This window comes from Urocitellus parryii, chromosome 6, assembly GCF_045843805.1.
Source record: "Urocitellus parryii isolate mUroPar1 chromosome 6, mUroPar1.hap1, whole genome shotgun sequence".
NCBI classification, from domain to species: domain Eukaryota; kingdom Metazoa; phylum Chordata; class Mammalia; order Rodentia; family Sciuridae; genus Urocitellus; species Urocitellus parryii.
The window spans coordinates 24,304,540-24,330,880 of NC_135536.1; the positions used below are offsets into that span (position 1 = coordinate 24,304,540).

At 36.5% G+C, this 26,341-nt stretch overlaps 1 protein-coding gene and 1 pseudogene across 16 annotated transcripts in view; both read right to left on the reverse strand.

Moving 5' to 3' along the window:
• The window catches only part of Nrxn3 (neurexin 3), a 1,484,695-nt gene that overhangs the window by 353,166 nt on the left and 1,105,188 nt on the right, over nt 1-26,341 (reverse strand). For all 16 annotated transcript variants that reach the window (XM_077800321.1, XM_077800320.1, XM_077800323.1 and 13 more), the window contains one exon: nt 10,996-11,177. In XM_077800321.1, the coding sequence (XP_077656447.1) occupies nt 10,996-11,177 (182 nt within the window). The remainder of the gene's footprint in view (nt 1-10,995; nt 11,178-26,341) is intronic.
• LOC113196886 (coiled-coil domain-containing protein 43 pseudogene) lies at nt 345-1,616 on the reverse strand (annotated as a pseudogene).

Sequence of the window (26,341 nt, forward strand, 5' to 3'; positions counted from 1 at the left end):
AGGGAAAATTGGGGTTAAAATTTCTACTGGCATTCAAGAGAATTCATGATTATAAAAAAAAAATGAATCTAGCTTAACAATGATAATGTTGCACTCAATATTGACACATCCTTCTTAATGTCACAGCCTATATGAAGAAAAATATTTAACTATCTTAGATACTTTATCCCATCAGTTGAAATTTTCTTTAAAAAAGATCTCAGATCTTAAACACACTCCAAATAATTTCTTCCCACTTTCTTACGTTTTCTGTCATGTAACATAAAATCCAATCCAAGTAGGGTTTTTCATTAGTTTTTCTTTTTGGCAGCACTGGGGATTGAAGCCAGCAGTGAGTCTCTAGGCCTTTTTTTTTTTTTTTTTTTGAGACTGGTCTCACTAATTTGCCCAAACTGGCCTCAACTTGTAATCCTCCTGCCTCAGCCTCCCCAGGAGCTGGAATTACAGCTTCCTGATTAGCTTTATATATCAGCCATAAAACTATACTACACTTAGGAGTAAATATTACCTCTGAAGTAATTTATACTTGCACTTTTCATCTCAGAGGAACGGTCATGTTTCTTCTCCCAGAAGAAAACCCTGTTAGCTTTCTGAATCCTATTTATTCAAGGAAAATTAGGTGAGGGAAGACATTTTATAAAAAAGGAGCCAAAAGGAGCACAGAACTTCAGTATTAAAATATAAAGATTGCCCCAATTGCAGCTCTTTGGTACAGACATTAATTATCTGATCATCCACATCAGCAAAACATGGCACATTTTTGTAATTAAAAGTGATTGTGATTTTCCTTTTGACCATGTAAACAAAAGGGAAATGCCTTGGGAAAGAACTATGCAATGTTTTCTCATTTCTCTTAAATACACATTTGCAAAGCCAGTTTTCCTTTTCATCAAGTTCTTGAAGCAGGGGAAGAATTGAACAGGCCAGGGTTATCGCTTTCGCTCCCCTCTCTGTGTCCTTTTCTTTTCCTTTTCCTTGCGCTCCTGCTTGGCTAGTTTGTCTCTCTCCCTCTGCAGCTTGTCCTGTTCCTTCTTTCTTTGGGACTCATCCCGAAGTGAGTCTCTCTCCAATTTCCGAGCATTGAGGACATCTTCTACATTGGTGTTTCGAAACAGAGATTTATCTGAACCAACGTTCATCGTGGTGGCACCCGATTCATCCTTCTCATCTGCTTCATCCTCTTCATCTGTTACATCAGCATACTGGGCCAGCAGGGCAGCTTTTCTCTGTTTTTCCTCTTCCGACACCATCCTGGGCTTCACCACAATCTGCGCCTGCTTCTCAATGAGGGTGGCAATGGCCTGTACCTCGTCTTCTTTTTTCACTTTGGTGACAACATTCTGAGTTTCAGACCATCGCTCCACAATCTCCTTGCAGATATTAAGGAGTGAATCTTCTTCCAGAAAAGCAGACAGGATACCCTGCAGAGCGTCCAACTTCTCTTCTTCCTCCTCCTCCTGCAGGACACCAAGGATGTAGGAACCGTAAACGGCTTGGTCCACTCCCAGCGCCTCCAACCGTCCGTCCAGCCAGGATCCAAAACCCCCACCCCCGCCATCACTTTCGCCGGAGGTTGCCGCGGCCACTTCGCAGGGCGCCGCCATCTTGGGGTCAGGGTCCTGCCCTCCTTTGATATTTTAATCATGCTGTATTTTCACCTGGTGTGTTCCTTCTTCAGGGTCCATCAGCCAAATTCTGACACCCCTCGTCTGTGTACATTGAGAATATCTCAACAATCAGTAATGATTTTACCTTTAAAACAGTCAAATGTATGATGTTCATTTACCTTCTAGATGTTAATCTTCTTCACATCCCCCAAATTCCATATAAACTCATGTTATCCAAATAGGCACTGGATTAAAATTATCACCACTATACTTTCTACCTGAAACTTTCATTAGGAGTGGAATCGTAATTAAGAATCAGAACTAGATTTGAAAGCCCATTCAGCCGTTTATTAGCAGTGCTATCTTGGGAAAATTCTTTAGCTTCATTAAGCATTAGTTACTTCATTTATAAAATGAAGATATTAATAGTGACTACCTCCTGAGTCTTTGGGAGCTCCTATAATATAATGTAAACAAAGTTCTCCCACAATGTCCTGTACCTGGTACTTTGCCGATCAATATTAGTGGTAAGTGATGGTAATAGTAGTTATGAATAATAATGTTATCTTCCCCTTTATGGAAAATAGAGTGGGGAAAAATAAACTGAATTGCTGAGGTTAACTAAGGAGTCAAAAATAGAATAGGAGACCTAATTGCCAATCATGGCTTGTTATCTTGTGTATGAATTGATTTCAGGATGAAGGTTAGCTTTGTCAAATCAACAGGGCTTATCTAACTGTCTTTAAGTGATTCTGGACTCTAATGGTGTCATCTCAGGCCAGGAAACATCAGGTCTGGCTGTCAGTACTAGCTTTGAGGCTAATCCAGTTATACACTCACCTCTGCCATCTATCAGTGAAACACTAACAAGTAGAAACAGCAGTGGTGACAGCACCAGGATCTAAGCATATGATTCTGTGGAGTGGGTGGCTAATGAATTCCCCCATCAATACGCTGAGCTTTCATGCCTTCTGAATGCAGCCAGGGATCTAAAATCCATCACCTGTACCTTCAGGGAGTCAATGAGTTATCTCTTGCCCTGCTGCACTGAACAATACCCCAGGAGTAATCAGTGGTAACAGTGAAAGTTCTGGGACAATGAGATACTTCATCTAACCAGTGGTGTTAGGGCAGGCTTGCCATTAAGTCATGAGTCCCAGCACTCATTTGATGGCACCTAGAGTTTACTTAGTTTGTTGTACTTTAAATCTGTGTTTAAAAAGCCTCCACTACTCAATTTTGTTTGGCTAGTTTGATGACTACAGTCACCTAGGATGTGGGTCACCAGGTTGGCTTTAAAACAGTAACAACCTGACTCCTTAGAATTTTTATATTACTTAATTTGAAAACTCAGGCTTGATTTAAGTTGATTCATTGTTTAGGAAAATCAAATATAGTGCTTTCTCTGAGTTAAAAATTTAATTGAAGAATTTTTTTTTTTTAGAGAGAGAGAGAGAGGGAGAGAGAGAATTTTTAATATTTATTTATTTTTTAGTTTTCAGAGGACACAACATCTTTGTTTTTATGTGGTGCTGAGGATCAAACCCAGGCCACACACATGCCAGGCGAGCATGCTACCACTCGAGCCACATCCCCAGCCCAAGAAAAATTAAAGTAGCAACAATATTAGAATCTAGGCATGACTGAAAACTCAGAACAGGTCCAGGGGCCATATAGGAATTTCATATAGTTACCTCATTGTGGGTAGAAAATGTATTTTCATCTCTTAAGTTTTAGGTTTGTTCAAGTTTGTTAGCTCTATGTTAGCCAAGATTGACACACATTGCCAACACCTAACAGTTTGCCTGGTACAAAGTTCTCAATTTAAATACAATGAATGAAGCTTATGAGCTAAATTCTCTTAATCTTACTTTTTCAAAATTCACATTATATATGCATTGAGGATTCTGAAACATGACAGTGTAAGAGGCACTGATGTAAATGATAAATGAGAAAGATATGGGCATTTCGAATTTGCCTCTCATAACTGCCTACCAGGCATGATATTTTCTACACACTTTGTCAACTCAATTTCGATGATGGCATTATTGTACATTTCATCTGCATATTAAATTTATAATTTATTTGCCTTCATTTTTTGGGAAACTGAAATCTATAAAATATTTTTCTTTAGATCTGTTGTTTTAGGATTCTAGTAAACTTGCTAAAAATGCAGCAGCTGCTTCCTCTGTCCACACTCTCCATGTACCCACTTGAGGACATTGGGCCAGTTGATGATCTTTCTGGTGCTCTATAATCCCCAAGTGTAGAGCTGAGCCTTTTATATTCAGTTGGTACCTTGGTGGGATTAAACCAGTTTCATATTAGCCTATCTAGAAGGGTTTCCTTTTCTTTTGCTGCTGTTATTATGGTTGGTGTGGTTATTAGTGATGTTGGTGATGGTTATTGTCATCTTGTTCTCCTCCTTTCCTTTTCCTTCTCCTCTCCTTTTTGCAAAGTTGCTTAATCCCTTCTTCATGATTAATAAAACAAGAGCAGGACATCAGACCAGGGTAGGTTACACATTCACTGGTGAGCTTAGGAGATTTGGGGAGTGATATAGACTGGAGAAGAGAGGAATTGAACATTTCCCTGAAACAAGGTATGGAGACCTCACACAACATAATGAGACACTAAGCAAATGACAAAGATTCATTTACCCTGTTGACCTAATCCAGGGGTAAAGTGTCTTCATCTTAAGCTCCAAAATCTCAAATGTAAATCTAAAATGAAAAATTTGTTTTTGACCAGATAAGATGGAATTTCCTTTGCAAAAATGGTCATAGAAAACTTATGTACATAGAAAACTTAAAATGAAACTTTACTTTTTACTGTAAAACATATCATTATTGTTTTTTGGTGTGAGTATATGTGTATGCATGTGTGTAGGTGCACATTTACACAGTCATTACCCTAAGGCAGGCATTAACTACTGTCTAACTTTTCAAGAAAACGACCACGCTACATTTGTACGGTCCTTTGCTGATAACAGCTTCTAAATAGCTTACTTCAATTGATCCTCAGCAGAAGCCTGCAACATAATATTTCCACACCCATTTAAAAGAAGAGGAAGCCAAAGCTCTGAGTGACAGAGTGATTTGCTCAGAGTCAACAGAAATGGGACCTGAATCTAAATCTTTTGGTTTCAAATTAAGGGTCTCTTTCAACTGTGGCATGCTGCCTCGAAAAAACAAGCGTGGAATCAAAGTGAAGAGATTTAGATAGAAATATCTTGGGACTCATAAAGATCTCAGGAAGCACACACCCATTCCCAGGCGCAAAGCTGCCTCTGGTCCAGCTTACATAAGCCTCACATCTGTCCATCCCCACTTCCACTGCCTTCTCCCACCTTCTCGTCCAACTCTGCTGGGATGCACAGCGAAGCTGGAAGCTGCAGGGAGGATGCCCAGCAGGCCCTCTCTGCACAAGTGGCTAATGATCTGGAAAATCTCCTAAGCCCAGAAAACCCAAAGAGGGCTTTTTCACTAAGAACAAATAGCAATGAAAGGAAATACAGAGCCAACATGCAGTGCACAGCACTCTGTGGGAAATGAAATTGCATCAGTTGGACACCTTTGTTGTTTTCTTGTTCTTTCCCTCTTTACTTACGTTACCAGTCTCAAAAACACCACTAACATTCCTCTGTACTCCATTGGAGATTCCTCTAAAAACAGTTCCTAAGTCCAATCCAGTTCCGTCAATGGCCAAACCCAGAGATGAATCTGAGTTAACAGCAACCTAACGACACTAAGGACTAACCTGGCAGATGTTGATGGTTTACTGCAAATAGCCCATATAGAGTGACCAAGATGATGCCTTCAGCCTGGTAATTTATAGATGCAATAGATGTAAAGAGCCGACCATTTGTCATATTTCAGTTCTGTTCCCATTTATTCTCCAGGAGTCTCTTTGAATGCAATAAATTATGGAAAACCATATTATACAAACCAAACTTAACAAATACCCAATTTCTTCACATCTGACGCTGAGAGAATATCACCAGTCTCTTATTTGGAGGGCCTGATTTTTGCAAGGAGAGTATTTTGCCCTTATGAAAAAGAGGCCTGTCTGGATGGCACTCTTTCGTCTTCCCTGCTTGGTATTATCCAAGCATGTACATGATCAGTCAGGACAGAAAGTGTTGGGAAAGGTTATAGATTCTTGTCAAACAAAACAGATGCCTTGACACATAAATTTTCACTGTTCCTGAAAGGCTCATAATTAAAAAATGAATCTAAGAGGATTTACTGTAAATTACACACAGGGAGAAAGAAATTAATAGGATGTCTTTTTTACACTCAGCATTGACTACATGAAGGGAAGCTAATTGTTGCCCAGCTCTGCTCGACCCTCTATTTTGTAGGTGGTGAAAGGAGGTTGTCAAGAGCTGTGTGATATCAAGAGTAAGCACTTCATGGTGATCTTTTCTCTGGTCCTATTCACTGTTTCCCTTTTGGTATAAATGAAGGTGAGTGAAAAGGGACACGGCTCTATGAAGCCTTGATGTGGGGTCAATGAGCAGATGTCACTCTCAAGTAACAGCAGCTGTTCTCCAAATATTAAGCAGATTAATCGCTCAACAATAGATTTAGGTGGCAGCAAACTTATATTTGAAATAATAATTAGCAAAAAAGAAACCCCTGTGCCCTAAGATACCCTCCCTCCACAGAATCTCATTTCATGCACATGTACTTCAACAAAGGACTTTTTGCCTTTCTCAAACACATTCCATTCATGATTTCATTAATATCATGAGTCATAATTGATACAGAAAGCACTGCATCATGGAACGGTGAACCCAAAAGCAAAGAAATGTTAATTTGAAATAAGTGATTTCCAAATTATTTTGATCTCTTGGCCTTCTCTGATTTATTTTTTAAATGATCCAATTCTTATCTTGTTTATCACTGATTGTCAATGGCCATTTAACTCCCAAGAGGAACAAATAAATGAGAAGACTTTAGGTTAAAAAGAAAGTATAAAAAAAGGCAAGAGACTTCACCAGGACGACAGATAATCTAATAAATCATGAAATAAGAAAAATCATGCTAACAGCACCTACCCAACTCAATTTGGTGCCTTTTTCTTTCTCTGTCCCAATTATTTCCCATAGGGCATACCTAAATTTTGTCCAAGCTTTCTCTACCCATTCCTGCCATCTGACACAATATTGCATGTCCTCAAATTAGTCATGGCCACTTACTCTTCATTCACTCCCACTCTCCCATCAAAACTCAAATTCTGTCACAGCAGCTGACCTTAGCCTGCTGTGAGAAGGATTACGACAAGACTGACTGCTTTCAACTAATTAGTCAACAATTTAAGGTACTTCCAATGAAGCATGAGTTTAAGAAGATACCTATTTTCCTAAACAGTAATTAAAGTGTGGGGATTTCAAGAAGACAGGAAGAGAAGAGGGAAAGTTCAAATCATGTGTATAGCTTAGAAGAGGTGTAATACTTGTGCATTGTACATCCACAATGGCCCACTTCCCACCTGCAGCAGACAAATCGAGTAAAGGCTGGATCTCCAACCTGCTGGAATCTCTGCTGCCTGCACAAATCTTTCCAGTGTAAAGCTCAAAGCAAGAGAGTGAAAGTCTAGCAGGATGAAATCCATCTGCCATTACTGCTGTGCACTATTCTAGGATGGGTGCTGACCTCAGAGTCAGACTCCTGGGTATTCTTGGAAAAACATTTTCACTTCCTTCAAATAAGCTAACTTGGGAATAAAAATGAATTATTCCAGTGACAGTGTTGAAGCCACACAGAACACCTCAAGAATTTCTAAAAGTTGCCAATTTATTAGACACAAATTTTCTCTTCTCTGTCTCGATTTTGTTTGATTCTCTCTCTTGCTGTTTTCCTCTCTCTCTTTCTCACTCTCTCATACACACAACACAACACACACACACACACACACACACACACATATTTTCATTCATACTTTGTTGTTAAAACAACTTTATTAGCCTGACCACCATTACAGGTACCACTAGAGTTCTTTCCACAGTTAACACACATACTCAAAGAATGAAGCTTCACTCCCATATAGTCCCTGCTGGTGTATGTGTGTAGGCAAATTCCTGTCCTTTTTTTCCTTTTCCCAGGAATTTATCCCCCTCCCATGGTCTGGATGTGTCACCCATACCCTATGCAATAGTGTTGAGAGTCAGGGTCTTTCTACAGGCAGATTAACAGCATTATAAGCTGTTTTGCAGCACCAGGCACAAGGGTGCATGCCTGTATTGCCAGATACTCATGAGGCAGAGTCAGGAAGATTGCAAGTTCAAAGCCAGCCTCAAACTTAAGAGAGACCATGTCTCAGAAAAAAAAAATGCTGAGGATGTAGCTAAGTGGCAGAACACCCCTGGGTTCAATTCCCAGTACTTCCAAAGGTATGGGGTGGGGGGGGGGGCACTTACAGGAGTAGGTTCACTTTTTTGTTCTTCTGCTGCATGTGAAAACATGGCAACCTCTCCTCTAGAGGAGAGTGTTCAAGTCATCCTCATGGAAGCAGCAAGACCAAGTTCTCACCTGCTGCCATCTTGATCTTCTTGAACTTCCCCATCTCCCAAATGGATAAATAAATTTCTATTATTTACAAATTATCAAATCACAGGTATTCTTTTAAAGCAGCCCTAAATAAATAAAGCCACAAGCTTGCATCTCCTCTGAATACTGCCATCACTTCTTTTGTTTTCCCAGCAAGTTCTCTTCTTGTAGGCAAATGGCAAGGTGGAGTAAAATCTTTTGCTTCCTGCCCAATCATTTTCACTTTTGCTGATGACCCCAAGCTCTTTTCCTTTCAAGTAATTTTCAACAAACAAAAACCATTCAACAAACAAAACCACCTTTTACAGATTGTAACAGTCTTATCAAAGTACCTTAATAGATATCCATGGCTTTATTTCCCTGATATATCTACATATATGTCCAAAATAAGAGACTAATTTTTTATTCAGTCCTTGCAGTCTACTTGGGTTACTTTATTTTCAATTGTGATAAGGAGTATAAAGAAAGAGATAATCCACAAAGAAATACAACATGGTTTCACACAACTAGACCAATGAAGGAGCCCCGTGCTTGAGAGGGTCATGCATAGGTCAGGTTCACCATGAATTTTTTATATTGTAGCGTCCCTTTGTCTTTTCTTTTGAAAAGATCAGGCAGATGATATAATTTTCTAACCCAAGATTTGTAGGAAAATCTACTGGAATTTCCCAGGATGTTTAGGGAATCATAGCTTCACTGGAGTAGGTACGTAGCACCCCAAGATGGTTCTACATATTGTGATGAAAAATTTCTACTATTTTTGCTTTTTATAAACAAAGTGATATACCACAAAACCTAATATGTATGCTTAAACAGAGTACACACACTAATGAATACAAACAAATGTATACTTGAACCCTAAAGTATGTTTTAGAAGAATTCATTTTTTTCAAAACACTTAAGAAAGGACAAAGTTATAATGTCATAATACAATATACCAGAGTATCCTAGCTCCTCCTAGAAGTTCTTAGTATTCACACATCCATTTTATAAAAACATCAGCAATTCCAAGCAAACTGTCAGAAAATAAGAAAACCTCTTTCTTAAAAGTGAATGGGGGAGAATTGGATAAAATAGTAGCACAGTAGCTGACTCAAAAAGATGCTCATGGCCATGCCAAATCATATTTTTTCTGAGCAAGTCACACTGAACAAAAAAAGAAGATAAATCACTATGAAAATGCAAGTGAACTGGTGATAATATCCTAGTTATAGCTGCCATGAAATAGTCATTAAGTTATATGCAGCATAAATCTCCAAGAGTTCTGTAAATTATGGTGGTTCTTAGAGACCAAATAAAGATAAACTATAGAACTATGGCTGCCTTTCTCTTTGCTCCTTGGTGTGGCTTTTTAAAATGTTTATGCTCAGGCTTGCTATACCTTATAGCTCTTAAAACATCTCAGAATTTAAAATTTGCAACTCAAATCTTTAAGACTCCTCTTCTACATTTTGAAGGCCATCACTTCTAAACAATCCCTTCTTGCATTTGTAAGTAGACTCTTGCTCTGCTCTGGCTCCTACTGGGCCAGACAAGCTTCCAGCTCTAGTCTCAAACTTGAGTTGCTCCCACTTCCAAGGCTTGTCGGAGGAGCAAGTGCTAGAGATGAACACTTCCAACTCTCCAACTCTAGAGCCCAGCAATGAAATCTTAAGTCCTGCTTCTATCCCTGGAACTGAATATCAGCAGACTCTGATTCAAGAATCTCCAGTCAGTGTTCCTTTTTTTCTTCTTTTTACAGATTGGTACTAATCCCCAGTTGATCTTTTTTCTTAACTGCTGTTTTTCCCCTGCTATTTAAACTGAATTCTTATTGCTCCAAATTAAATCCATTCTTTCTAGCTTTGTCATTGCTAACTAATGAGAACAATTCCTCTCATTGCTGTTGGTGGCTGCACTTGGGGTGCTTATAGATGAGAATCATATCTTTAGCCTACTTTCTTAGCTGCAGACTGCACAGGTGATAAAATGGGTTAATTGTTGCTATAAAAATATTTCCTATCCTTATAACAAAGCAGTTTTTTTTCCTTCAAATCATTTTAGTTTCTTAGACTTGCAGTATTTTCTTAAGATCTGTAGGGACTGAAAGTACAGTCCTATTGAGTTCATACATACAAGACATAAAGCAAAATGTCAGATATGCAATATGCATGAATAACACTCTTGGTCATTGTGCTATTTCCTTTGAAACACAGCCCCACCCACTCTGAAGCACTGACATCAGTTTTTATCACACATTCTTTATATCTACCTCTACAGTGATATTTGCGTCTGAGGACAAGGGTCACCAACTACAGTTGTGGCTAATTTTGGTAAAGGAATTTTCACTGAAATTCGGTCTGGTGCACTAAAAAGATGTATTATCTATGGCAAAACTGAGTCACTCTGATAGAGACTATATAACCAGCCTGTGAGTCCCTCCTTGGCCCTTTATAGGTTTGCCAAACCCCAGCCCAGGAAATCATGAACATTCCAGTTAGCTTTGCTATTTGTACCAAGTAAGTTGAACCATACCTTGTAAATCTATTGTCTGCACCCAAGTGATCTGCTAGATGTTTATCTGCAGGCCAAACCACAAGGTTGGGAAAGGGAGTTTGAAAGAGAAGAGTTTTTTTTTTTTTTCTATATATATATTCCTGGAACAGAGGGGAGAGTTTTTAATTTTTTTATCACAGAAGCACGTATGAGTGTGATGGTTCACATAATAGAAGGCAATTCCTATGAAGCATGTGCACCTTTGCTGAGTCCTGTAGAGTGTTCCGAGGCATTTATCTGACTCACCAACTCAGACCACCAGGGAGACAAGAGAAGGCAGGCCAAGGCCGGGTACTCACTATGTGAAGCTGCAGGAAGTCTCCAAGACCTGGAGCGCTGTCGATGCGTACTAAGATGCCATCCTTCACTGTGGTGCTGAAGCCCACTGCCAGGCGGTCAGAGCGCGTGCTGGGCCTGTCATTGGCCGGCCAGGTGTAGAGGATGAGGCCACCACTTTTCCCAAAGATGTAGGTAGCGCCAGCTGTGAAGGCAAGGAGAGAGCGAGATGTCAGGGCACTGTACAGCGCATTGCCAACTCCAGCACACTGCTGAGGCTTCACAGAACAGCTGCAGAGAGGAAACGTCCCCCACAGGACAGGATTTGGTTACTGAGAGGGATGACTTCCAAAGCCTCAGAAGGCATCTGTCACCTCAAATTAAAGTTGCCAGTAAAAGGAAGTAAAAGAAATGAATAAGAAAGCAGATGTTAGTGAGAGACATTCCTAACATCCGTAGTTCTTGCTGCATATTAGTGGAGGGCAAATTATGTGCTGTGTCGAAGAGCTTTGGTACACTGTGACAAACAACTTCTCTGTCCTTCCCAACAGCAGAATTAATTTTCCGTCCTGGCTAGGACAGACATGAGATAAAGAACTTGTCCCCCACCTCTTGGCTCTCAGAAGGTTCTGATCAGTGGAGCAGAGAACTTTTCCAGAGATGCCTCACCAAAATCAGTGTAATGAGGAAGCCAAAAGGCACCATTTCTTCATGCCCGTGCCTTCTCCACCCACAGAAGACAACGTTATGCCCTGAGAAAACCAAGTTATATAGGGCAGTATCCCTTATCTGAAATACTTAGGGCCAGAAGTGTTTCTGATATAATTTTTTTTTAAATTTTGGAATATTTGCATATACATACTAAGATATATTGGAGACAGGACCCAAGTCTAAATATAAAATTTATTTGTTTTATAACAACTTATACACATAACTTGAAGGTAATTTACAGTTGGATTAGAGTTTATCACATGATTTCAGGTAGAATCTTCCACTTGCGACACCCTGTCAATGTTCAAAAAGTTTTAGGTATTAAAGCATTTCAGATTTTGGATTTTTGTGTTAGGAATGTTCAACTTGTAAGACTGAAAGTTTTTGCCTATTTCCCTATTATGTTGCCATAAGCATGGTGACTAAAATTATTTCCAAGCTCTTTAAAAATGAAAGTTTTTCTCCTCTAGTGGTAGAATGTATCTGGTATTAGAACAACAGTTTCAAATTCCTTTTCCAAACTACATGAGACATAGCAAAATAATCCCCAGAAAATGAACTTTTAACATGAGAAGTGGTATCATCAGTTACAACTAGTGGGTTTATCAGTGTTTTTTATTATTTACTCATGAATTTCCTCTTCTCAGTGTGAAACAAGAGGCTACCAAGAATATATGAATATGAAATTATCTATAAAATAAATAGAAAGAAAAACAAAGAAAAATATGTATTTAAAAATGTAAAAAGCCTATTTCAAGAAGCAAATTTAAGTTTAAATTCTGATTTGGGGAAAAATATTTCAATTTAGTAGACAAAATAGACTACCCAATGTAGCCCTCATGGTTTCCTGCCTGTTACTCCATATGTTACTCAGCTCAAAGTCCAAAGAACATTTGGCACTAGATTTTCTTGTGAATATCCCAGCAAACATGTTCCAACCTTTAAGACTATTTTTAAAACAACATTAGACAACCATTCAGATATCTTTAGCAGTTACTAAAAATCTCAAGCACTGGTCCACATTTATTATCAGGGCTAGTTTACAGAAAATATTGGGTGGGATTATGCTAGCTGAAGAAGAGATGAGTTATGCAGCTTGCTTAGAAATAATATACTCCTTTGAGCTAGAATTAGGAGTATATGTCATATGTCATCTTTGTAAAGAATAAAGCCACATTAAATTCTGATGTATATATAGAATGTCATTTGTCCTCCTTGAAAGGTCACTATCCAAATCATTCCAATTTGGTGAGTTTATGTATTACATGTAGCATGACATTATTTTCCTTTTATGAATTTCTCAATCTTTGGGGGATGGTCTCTGGAAAGCCTCCCACAGTCATCTGGAGAATTTGGGACTGTAGTAAGGAAAGCTTATGATGAAGGCTATATTCAAAACAATGTTGGCTTCTTACCATCCACAAACACTATCAAATCTTCTTAAAATTAGAAATGTGGGTATAATGATTTACCCTTGATATCTCTCCATCTGTAAAGAATTTAAATAAGTCCCTTTCTGTAGATATTACAAATGTCATCATTGCTCCCTTCTTTCTTTATTTGGAAAACTGAAGGTTACTCAGTGATTAATGTATAAAATCACCAAAAATGCAAATCAGCCTGTGACATTTCATGATAATTTATAAAATCTTACCCTATTCTATCCTAATTACATAGTGAATTGTGCCACATAGTGGATTTTGCCACAGAGGTGTATTTTGTTACTACAAATAAACAAAGTGAAAAACTCATTGCAAAAAAAAAATAATAATATACATAGAACTTTACAATTTGCAAAGATTATACAAATTTGTTAGATGAAAGTTCCCTACATTCATATGGGACATTTCCTTTGTTAACAGTTTTATAGAACAGAGGCTCAGATATTTCACTTAAATCAGTGGTACCTTCTTTAAGTCCCCAGCCTGAGCCACCAGTCTATAAGTCTTTTCTCACTACCTGCAAATGCAACTTTTTTTTGCACAATAAACTGGACCAGTGGGGCAAAGCTGTCCAAATTTAGCTCTTTTCACTTTTTCTTCCAATACCAAAACAGAATGAACACAAAGCCATCACCTGAAATCTGCATATAAAAATTAAAAAAATATATATATACATATATACATATATACATGCATACATATATACATATATACATGTTATATATGTTAGATAATTCTAACTCTATAGGTGAAAAGGGAATAAAAGATAAAAAGCGCTTAGTATAAGGCTTATTCTACTATGCAGAAAGCAGTATTAAAACATCTGTTCTCTGGACTGAGCTTTCTATTCAGGGTGAATAAAGACCCTGAGTGTTTCCATAGCCTGATGCTGGCTTTAGAGGAAGTTAACTAATAGTTGCAATTTTCTACTCTGATAATGTGATTTTTTTCTCCTTATTTTTTATGTTTTTATATCTTTCATGGTTTTTAGAAATAAACACACACTTTCTGTTAATTCATATAAAATGCCTAGAGTCCCAAAGGGAACATAATAAAGTTGTTTCACTTTTATTTTCGAATTTTAAAAAGTTGTTACTTTAAAGTATGGATTACAAATAAATTTGAGGGAAACATCTCAGGAACTCTAAGAACCCTCCTTATATCCATTAAGGGTTTTTTTATTTCCAAGTCATGTAATACCACATCACATAACTTCTCCTGAGAGCCAAGAAATAATGATTCCTGGTTTCTCAACTGAGTTCAGAATGTCAGTGCTGAGATCACACTACATTAATAATCAGGACCATGCAACTATCTTTCCTGATAGCAAAAATGATCAATTTATCTGAAGAAAAAAATAACACCTGGGCCATTTGTTTAACACTGTGGCATTTGCATGTTTTCAATCAGCTGAAGTCGCTTTGCTGAGTTCTAACAAAGTATTTCAGGAATGGAATCTCTACACCGTCCCCACTAATCAGGATTAAGTGAATACAGCTCATCTTCCTTCAAAGATGTTAACAAGTATGATATGTTATTTAACCCACAACCCACAAATAATGGGTTTGACTTATTGTTTGATAATTGACTAGCCACTCACTCACTCTGATGGAACTGGTGGTGACCCTGGCAGAGCTGGGGTTAAGCAGATGGACATGTGTGCTGGTATCTGTTCTCTGTGCACATGTGTGTAATGGGGAAGAGATGATGGCAAGAGAAAGGGGTCTAAGGATGCAGCACAGTCCTGAAGGACTTTGAGAGAGCTGTTTAATATAATAGCAATAAGCTGATGAAGCAGATGTTATGTGACTTCTTTAAGAGAATAAGGATACATTTTCTTCTAGGTCACATATTTTCCCAAGATTCTTAAAACTTTGGTGTATTTTACAGCTTATCTTAATGGAATTTAATTTCTGAGGGCAAATAACCTTTTTCCTTGTTTAGGAACATTTGGATAGTTATTATTGGTTTTTTGTTTTGATTTCTAAACTCCAGTTCCCTGCTTTTATGACATTGTTCCTATTTCCAGTCTCATATCCAAACAACAGATCACATTTTTTGGGGGGAAATGATTCACAGAAATAGGATTATGGTCTTGTTTAAGATTCACTCTAAATATAAAAATAATATATAGAAGTATATGTGTGCACGTATGTACATATGTACATGTGTGTACCCATGCATGTGTGTAAGTAGGAAAATAAGAGAAATTTAATCAGAAAATAAAATTGACTACCTGTAACTTTTTTATTATTTTGCTTATTATATAATTAGAGGTTAAATAGCTTCAGGAAAATACTCAAAGATATAGACATGTGTGTTTGTGTATATATATCTACATATAAAATATATATGTGTATGTGTGTATACATATGAAATATATATGTATATATTTTAATGTGCCAAAGTTCCCTACAATGATTTTCTATTGGTGTTAAAATAAGTTTTGGAAGCTCAAGACTCCTAAATTTAAACTGAACTAGATAAATTATTTGTATATAAGTATATCACATTGAAAATAATAAATAAAAATGAGTGTGATACTTCAAGTGCAAACCATGAGGTACATTAAGTAGGATGAGAAACAGGACATCAGGCTGAGGCTCTTGAAGATGGCCTGCGAATACAGTCTAAAATCTCATGAAGTAATGTGTAGGTGGCTTCCTCTGTTGTTTTAGGTTCCCTCTTTCTGAGTACTCCTTCATCAAGCTTCTCCACAATTGTGTTCTTTATTATAAATTGTCAAGTCCTTTTGGAAAATAGATAGACCATCAATGACATAAAATAAACTCTGCCGGTAGATATAGTTATTGCTATAAAATTAAAACTATCTTTTATTCATATCAATTACCATAGAGCTATTTAAACCAAAATGGAAAGACTGGAAAGACTTGTAGCTTTTGAAACTGACAAATATCTCTTCTAGATAATGGAGGCATAAAGCTCCAGAATCTCATAATGACTGATGGTCCGAAGAATATAGTTTCTTGATTTATACTAGTTGGTTTGTTCTATGGTTTCCTTCTACCTCTGTCTCCCTAGCTATTTGGGCTGCATCTTGTGCATTTTCTCTTGACAGTGAGAATTAGCATTTCCATAGCATTGATTGGTTTTCAAATTGCCTTCTTTGGTAGTATCTCATTTGATGCCTCTTTTTTCAATAGTCACTGAAGGTTTAGTGGCAAATATTTTTGTTATTATTTTAACAAGAAAATGGAGGCTCAAAGAAATTCAACTACTCTGATGTAGTTCTCAGTGGTGGAGCAGAAAATAGAATCAGATCTCTCTGTCTTAACTCTGAACTTTTCTCCCCAGGACAGGGTGTCCTGCTGACCCGTGGGGTGAAACTCCCTAACAGAATCCCTAGCTCTCCTCCCCAGAGCCCTGCAAGGAGGAGAGAAGGGTGAATGACAGATAGAAAACTGCAAAAAAGAAATTTCAGAGGGAGTCACAAGGGAGCATCGGGTAAGAGATACGAATTTTACAAACTGCTCTCTGATGAGTTTATTGAATGGATGGCCTACTGATCTAGTCAGCCTCTTTGAATTTTTAAAAATAAGTCAAAACCAATAATAAAATACTCTTAAAGGAAGGAAAGCTGAAAAAAAATGAACCTTAAAGAGAAAGGGTTTTTTCCCCCTATTTTTAAGAATATCCTTTTTCTTTGGTAAAAAAAAAAATAAAAATAAAATAGTATATTTGGTGTTTAGTAAACTGAGAATCTGACAATACCTGAGAATCAAATACATACTCAGGGACAGCCAGGCTCCATTTCTTAAAAGGTGGCTCAGGCAAGTGGGGGCTCCCTCCATCTGGGGCAATCTCTTCCCTCTCTTGAAGGAAGAATGATTAAAACTAAATGGGCATTAAACCCAAACCCATTACCTTCTGAGATTTATAGAGGCAATATTGCATAGCATGTCCTAGGATCCCAGAAACAAGGTTTCAACTCAAAGACTTCCCAGCAGAGCCAGTACTGGTTCAGTGTAATATTAAGTGTGCTCAGTAACACTGAAACTCAAACTTGCATGCAGTGAAGGCCTTTTATATTCTATCCAATGCCACCATGCCACCATGCCACCATGCCAGAGGAGCTGGTAGGAGAAAAACATAAAACCCATAAAATTTTACCAACTAACTCAATACTTTGCTGTAAACTAACTAAAATTTCTGGTGGTAAATAGGATCAACAATAACCATTCTTCAGGGATATACTAGGTTCCTTCAAATGTTTGGTTAGAGTCATTGATAGAAATGCTATCATGGATTTTCCAGGAGTAATGAAGAAGAAACAAATAATTATGTTGTGTCTAAATCTGATACCAACTATCAAGATGTCTTATTTCCGTGTTACATTATGTACACTCTCATTTTCCCAAACTTTAAATAAAATAAAAATCATACATAGTTTCTGAATACATTTATGAATACTGACATGTATACCCTGATTCTGTCTTTGGGGGTGATGATGTTTTGCAGAAATACATTACTTCAGAAACATGCTGCACAGGTAAACATAGAAGTATTGTTGCTCATAGATTCCATGAGACTTCTAAGCAAAAAGATGATAGGTGGTAGAGTATGCCATATTTTAGACACTATAATTGATCTAAAAATAAAGTTTCCAGGGACATAATCAAATTCTTTCTTTCCTAAAGGAATTTTCATAAGTGTCTTTTTTTTCTTTGGGACAACTATTTCTTTTACAAACTCTTTGGTTCTGCTTAGCAATAGTAATTCTAATACTAATGGTAATACTAATATCAATATTCACATTAGCTATATATATGAACTATTTACTCTATATGATAGTATTCAATATAGTATTTCAAATCCCTATATCTCCACTTGAGATATTGTTGCTATATTATCAGTTTGCTAGGGCTATATAAGGAAGTACTACAGCCACCTTAGGTGGCTTAAACAACAGAAATTTGTTTTTTCACAATTTTGAGGCTAGAAGTCCAAGATCAAAATGTCAGCAGAGTTAGTTTCTTCTGAATACTCCCTTCTTGACTGGTGGATAGCCATTTCTCACCTGGGTCTAAACATGGCCTTCCCTCTGAACCTACCTATGTCCTAATTTTCCTCTTCTTCTAAGATACCAGTCGTATTTGATTAAATCCTACTCTACTGATCTCATTTAACCTAATTCTGTCTTTAATGACTATAGCTCCAGAATACAGTTACTTTTTTTTTTTTGTACCACAGATTGAACCCAGGGGTACTTCACCATTGAGCCATAGTCTCAGCCCTTTTTTGTGTTTTATTTAGAGACAGGAACTCACTGAGTTACTTAGGGCTTTGTTAAGTTTCTGAGACTGGCTTTGAACTTTCAATCCTCCTATCCCAGCCTCTGGAGCCACTGAGATTACAGGCATGTGCCACCATGACCAACTACTGTCACATTCTAAAATGTTGAAGACTATGTCTCAGTAAAGTTGGCCTCAAATATCGGTGGGTTCTGTACTCACAGATTCAACAAACAGCAAATCAAAATATTTTTAAAAAATTATATCTGTGCTAGACATGTGCAGACTTTCTTCTTTCCTAAACACCACAGCATAACAATTATTGACAGAACATTTACTTTATATTAGGTATTACAAATAATCCAGAGAAAATTAAAAGTATATGAAAAGATGTTCACAGGTTGTATGCAAATACCAGGTCATTGTATACAAAGGAATCCAGCACCTGTGGATTTTGGTATCTACAGTGGTTTCTTTAAAATGTTGCCACAGAGACCAAGGCATAGCTCTATATGAATTTTGGGAGTAGCACAATTCATCATGCAACAGTTACTGTCTCCATTTTAAAGGTAAGGGTGGTTATAAAATAAGGCAAAATCACTTACAAATATCTTCTACCAAATTATCTAGTGAAATCAGGAATTGAATCCAGATCTGTTTGATTTAGCAATCTCTATGCTTTTTATTTGGCTATTTTTGTTTTCCTAAAATCCTCAATTCTTACACTCAGTTTGTGTCTAGGTAAGGAAATGAATGAAAATGGGTTTTTAACCTGTGGTCAAAATTAAAATAAAGCCAAGAAGCTGGAAACTCCATCTTTTCCTGATAGAAATGGCAGCATGAAAAGGGTAACCATTTCATCTTACTTAAACAACAATGATTTTATCTGAGGTCATCTGTTCTCTTGTAAAGTGTGTAAAACAAGGTCAGGCAGTAAGGTGTTCATGAATAATTACTCTACCCACCGAACCCAGTGAGCTTTATGTCAGAGATTACCTCATTAAACTTTCACGTCATGCTGGTTTCTTAAATAGCCAAACAAAATAAGTCCTAGGAAATTGCATAGTTTTTAAGAAAATAAATATTAAGTTTTATCACCAAACAAAATGAAAATCCACAACCTGTGTACTACAAGTTCCTGGAGCACAAGGCTGTTTAATTTACCTATGGGCATTATGAATGCTCAGAAAATAAACATTGTTGAATTAATCAATGAAATTTCCTCACCTATTCTTGCATATCTCACAATACCATTGGAGCATGGAAATAGAATGAAAATGTAGAAATAGGAAACTACAGTGTCCATTAATCCAGCTCAGCTTTTTGCATTTAACCTCATGTGGAAATACTTTATAAATACTCATCAGTTAGGGTCTTCAGTGACTCCTATGATGGAGTAGAACACGGCTTTCAATTTATAAAAGAAACCTAACCACAAAGACATTTGAATGATCTTTCTTCAGTGAAATTTTACCAGGCTCAGATAAAAAAAAAATCACATTCATTTTGAGTCAAATTGTTTTATGTTAACCCTCAGTTCCTAAATCACACTGCAAATTGTTTCTGTAGAAATAAATAAATAAATACATCTCAATTTTACTTCACAGGGATATATGGTAGAAAAGCAATGTGACAAATGTAAGAATATCAGTGTTATCATTTTATTTGATAAAGTATTAACCAAGAGCAAAGACCATGTATATATGTGCCCTTAGGCAAAATATAAATATGTGAAAATAAAAGCGAAGATGATAGTTTTATAATTACTCTGCAGCCCTTTCTGTTGAATCATTTTTTTTTTTTTCTAAATGCGTTCCCTCTGATGACATCTCACAGGACAAGGTTAGAAGAAAGAGGAAGTTCAGAACACATTTATCTGCTTCCTTTTCCTCCTTTTATTCCGCAACTTTGAAATTCTTTCTCTAATAAGAGCAATCGAGGGACTTCTAAGTACTGAATATTCTCCAAAAAGAAATACAGATGAGAAGTAGTTGCCTATTTCCAAGAGCTTTGATTTAAACGCCTGATTTATATGAACTCCAACACTTGGAAGAGCCAGGGGCTATACACAGATTACTTTAGTGTATTTGTGACTCTAATTCATAAAATATGATTTTTCTGGAAAAGTTGGCTAATACTTTTGAAGGGAATGACTCTTGGTTATATGAGACACATATTTCTTAATCACTGTTTTAGTCAGCTTTTTCATTGCTGTGACTAAAAGGACTTAACCAAAACAACTGTAGAGGAGGGAAGGTTCATTTAAGGCTCACAGTTTTAGAGGTCCTAGTCCACAGAAGGCCTAGTTCTATTCCTCAGGGCTCCAGGTGTGGCAGAACATCATGGTGGAAGAGTGTGGCAGAGGGTAACAGCTCACATGCTGATCAGGAAGCAGAGAGACAGACTCCACTTGCCAGATTTAAATATATAGCTCAAAGTCCCAATTCTGACCTTTTCCAGCCACACTCTACCACCTCAGTTACCACTCAGTTAATCCCTAGCAGGGGATTGATTTACTGATTGGGTTAAGACTCTCAGAACCCAATCATTTCTCCTCTGAACCTTCTTGAATTGTTTCATACATGAATTTAGGGGACACCTCACTTCTGAATCATAACAATCACAGAACACATCATAGAGTTAGGAGAAAAGGAAACCATGTCAACTATTGTAACCATGCTCCATAACATGTAACAATCATTGATCTTCACAGCATCTCTGTTTTTCCATGGTTAAGAAGTTGGTACTGCTTCTCCTGCCTAATAAACTTAAAGAGTTGTACTAAAGATCAAAAATAGCTAATATGCATATAATAGAGAACTCTAGAAAAATTTCAGTATTGCCTTTTTTTTTTTTTTAATGAGCAACTCAAAGTGAAAGACTGCTCACATTTTTTGGTACCTTTTCGGGACTTTATTTATTTTACTGTCCCAGCACAACTTCTGTCTTCATCTGGAAACACTGAACATCTTTACACACAGAAATTGTGATTTCCTCCCAAATCAGTTGCATGATGCAAATGGACACTGCCATTGTCAAATCCTTAAAAGATTCTGCACTCACGTACAGTTGATTTGTTAACATGTAATAAATTAATCCAACTTTAGCCCGCAAGAGCACTTCACCAATTTTTTTTTTTTTTTTAATATGGAGCCACAGAAATCCTCTTCCACCAGCACCTTTCTGATGACGAAGATGTACATGGGAGGCACACAGCTGCCCTGGCCAATCCCCTACTACAGGGAGGCATTTTGAGAAAATAAACATGGACTCAAAGAGTGAAGACAAATTGTCAAACACCAAGAGAGGAAATCTTATTGTTTTTTAAGTACGTAGGTCAAGTGGTCCATAGGATTGAGCCATACCCTTCTCTTTCTTATAGTAAATTTTCAATAGCTGGTGTGTTTAGTGGAAGCTGGTTCAAATTCATTTTCTTTCTTATGTAGAAAATTTCTGGGTAAAAAAGAACCCCTGGTGAGTATGACAGGGCCTGAAACACACAGACATGCTAAGTCCTGGTAAAAGGATCTGACAAGGAATGATGATCATGACTGAGGATAAGTCAGGAATATAACCAGAGAAAAGGACCTCACTCGGTCATTCCCATTCATTCCAAATAAGAGCATTTGCTGCATTGATAATATTCTTGCTGACAAAAAAAAACCCTTAATGGTTTCTATATGTAAGTTATGTTAAAAACATTGTGAGGTTGAATGAGACGATGATGTTCATAAGGATGCAGGCCCTCACCAGGTGCCACCAGAATCTGCCCTTATTTGGGACTCCTAGGCTCCAGAACTATGAGATATAAATTTCTGATATTTACAAAGCTACCCAATTTAGGGCCTTTTGTTATAGTGGCCCAGGTTAAGATGTTCCTCGCTTCTTACATAGCCAATGCACTCTTAATATCAATACCTGATAAATCCACAGCATGAGCAAACATAATTATTTTACTTACAAATAATCAATAAAAATTTCCAAATAAACATATCGGTGCTACATTAAAAGACTAAATGCAACACTCCAGGAATGTGTGAAGTATTGCATTTCAATATAAAGATATCTACTTACCAAAATTTATTACATAAATTAATTAAAGTAGAATTAGGATATAATTTTATCCATGACTTAAGAAATATCCTGGAGGTATCCCTTCAAAAAATTTAATTAAGGCAGCAATTGAACAAAATGTTCTAAATAGGATAGTAACTATCAAAAACAAAACAACACATGATATATTGTAAAATCGTATATTCTTGCCACTAAAATCATGAAAATAGAAATGTTCATTATCACAGTATTGTTCCACATTGTTTTGGAAATTCTTACTAAAATAAAGTAATAAAATGAAATGAGTTGTAAAATATTGGAAAAGTATACAATAATTTTCAAAATTTACATAATTAAATATATACATGTCCCAAATAACTCATTTAAAATCCTTAAAATTAGTAAGTTGATCTAAAATAAGATAAATAAAAATTGATATCTTGTCCTCCTGCAAAAATGATGCAATGATTCACACAGGGCCTAAGATTATTTAATGTGAAAAGACAGTCTAGGAAAACTAGACTGCTAGAAAAACTAGCTGCTAGGAAAACTAAAAATCAATAAGCAAATCAATCACATTGGATACTAACCTTATATCATATAAAAACATACTTCATCAGAGGTTGAAGACTTAAATATAAGAGCGAAAATCATACACCTCTTAGAAGAAAACTTGGTGGAATCACTTCATGACATTGGATTTGGCAATAATTTTGGAAATGACATCAAAAGCATGAAAAGGACTACACGCAGTCATTCCCATTCATTCATTCATCTGCTGAAAAGTAGATTAATTTGGTTTCAAAATGAATATTTATTTTGTGCATCAAAAGACACCATAAACTGAGTGGAATAATAATAATTTCTCCCATAGAATGGGAGAAAATATTTGCAAACCATAAATGTGTTAAGAATTAGTATTGAGAATATATAAAGACTCCAACTCAAAAATCAACCCATTTTAGAATGGGTAGGGCTGGGATGTAGATGACATAGCTCATGCTTAGCATGTACAAGGCCCTGAATTTGATCCCCAGCACTGCCAAAAAGTGAAAAATAAATGGGCAAAGGCCTTGAGTATATATTTCTCCAAATAATGTATACAGATGGGCAATATGCACATGAAAAATGAACTTAAGGTGACTAATTGATATGAAAATGTGAACCAAAATCTCACTGAAATAAAACTTTATACAATGTAAGATGAATAGTATTAACAACCAGAAAATAACAAGTATTAGCAAGGATGTGGAGAACCTGGAAAACTACTAATAGGAATTAAAACATTTTTGCTATAGTGGAAACAGTAGGGCAATTTCTCCAATTAACTCTTGAATTATCATGTGGTCCAGTAGTTTCACAGTTAGCTATATTCCCAAATGAATTGAAAGCAGTGATTTAAATAGACATTTGCATCTATGTTCATAGCAGAATTATTCACAATATCAAACTGCAGAAAAACCCAAATCTCCATTGACAGTTGAATGGGTAAACTAAATATGGTCTACTATGCAATGGAATATTATTTAGCATTACTGACTGCATATTTAAAAATAGTTATGGTAAATTTTTGTTATGTATATTTTACCATAATAAAAAAATCAATAGCGTTTTTAAATTATAGCAATCAACAGGTTGAAATAAAAGGGGAAATCCCAAACAAAATAATAAAAATTTATAAAATATCTTGAAATAAATTCAACAAAAAAAAGGTATGAAAAGATAAGCTATATAAAGAAAACTGCAACTTTCAAAGGGCATAAGAATTTCATATATGCACAGATCATTTTATATTACTGCACAGGGAAAATCTGAATATATTAACTCTGTTAATCTTCAAGGCACCTCTATACAGAATTGTAACTTTTTGAACTTCACAAAGAAAAATAGTGGGTAAGATTTGTCAAGAAAAATGTACAAGTACGGATGAAGAAAGATTCGCTTTGGAACTCCTTAAAATAAAGTGACTCTAGTCAAAATAATTTTTCCTTAGGAGACAAACAGAACATTTAGTAAGTAAAAAATAAATGTAATGGCATGGGAAATTTAAAAAAGAGCACTTGTTGATTTCCTTTATGTACTAGGAAGCACGCTGTAGGTATAATACAATGTGACCTATTCAGTGATGTTCAAAATGAGGTGGGAATCCACAGCATGAGTCATAGGTGCATTTTTAACCTATTCTGAATCTTAAGGGTAAGTCCATAATTTCCTGATTTTAAAGAGGGAAGGACATTCTATTTGGAAGAGATGTGATAGAGCATGGTATATTTGGGGAACAGGGCATGATCCCTTGTGGGTAGTGTGGAGTCTGAAGAGCTGGATATAGCAACCATGGTCCCTGAAAATAGAGCAGTAAGAGCCCTGCAGAATACTGAATGTCATAGTAAGATACTTGTATCTTAGTAGATAGGTCAGTACTTTCCTGATAAGAATTTTTGTTTTTGTAACAGAAATACTTCAAGGATTACACCTACAATTTCTACCAGATAATTTTTTTTAAAAATTTTTCATTATTTTATGAGCACATAAGCTTGTCCATTTGGGGCATTCCTGGAGCCAGGGAAAGTAGTCTACCACTGTGTTATGCCCCCTGCCCTGAATATATAAGTTGAATATATAAGTTCTAATTTAGTAAATCTATTACAGTCCCACATCAAGTTTTCAACAGAATGTCTTTAGTGTTGATAGAGTTGTTAAAAAGACTGCTTTGATCAGTGGGGAAGCACCTATATACCTATATTTGAGAAAAACTCACTTTATGCAGTGTGGAGGGAGGTATCCAGTGGATGGAGAGAAAGGCCATTGCAATCACCCACAGGTAAGAGTGGGAGCTAGGTGGGGCTGGGTCAGTGAGCCTGAGAAATGAGAGAGGGAGTGGGTGCCGAGGACCTAAAGAATAAAAAGACCTGATGGTTCATTTGATATCTGGGGAAGAATTAAGGGAGGAGCAGAGGATGATTCAGAGTTCTCAAGTTTGTGACCATAAAATTGTAGATAGAAAAGGAAGCACACTTTAGTGTTTGAAGGTAATAAGTCTGACATGGGGCTTATTGAGTTTTGTGTGCTTGTATGACAGTGGTTCAGATGATCTGTTCAAACTCTACAACTGTGAAAGTCCATGATTTTAAGCTCCAAGATTGCACTCTGATTCGGCTCAGCTATTTCCCACGTATTTTCTATCTGTTATTTAGAGGACCTGAAAGATTATGTAAATTGATTTCCCCAGGAACACCCATTGAGCTCTTTGCCTTTTTCTCTGGCCTCCATCTACACACACACAAAAGAAAACAGTTTGCACTTGGTTGTAATTATAGTACTTACATAATCTTGAGACTGTTTTTTATCATTTGGGTATTTGACCCTGTCCATTATCATATTACCTTCATTATTTTAAGTGCTCACATAATATTTCACAAGATGATCAGCTCTAACAACACATCTCTCACTAAGCACGTAGGTGTTTTTTTCTGAGAGGCTAACATGGGAGAGCAGGTATATTATTTAATACCATGATTGACTCTACTTAATATATATATAACATTTTCAATTTTCCAAATAAAACCACCTCTAGAAATATTAGGCCATGTGGTTTTGTTCTTCTTCAAATCATTTAGAGCCAAGAGTCACATAAGAGATCAAAATGGATCAAAATCAACTCTGAGTTGTCAAAGCCATTTTTATTATTCATTCAGCAAACCTTTATCCCTCACCTCTTATCAGTGGACAAGCCTATCAGTGCATCATTACATAATAGTTTGCTAATCAGATTATAGTTTATTTTTAAAAGCTGATTTCCACTGAATAGATAGTCTCCTATTTTTTTTTATTTTACCCTCTTCAAAGCCTCAGCTTATAATATCCATTTTTCCTTTGTGATTTTTAGCAAAGCAATTGCCCTTTGCTAATAT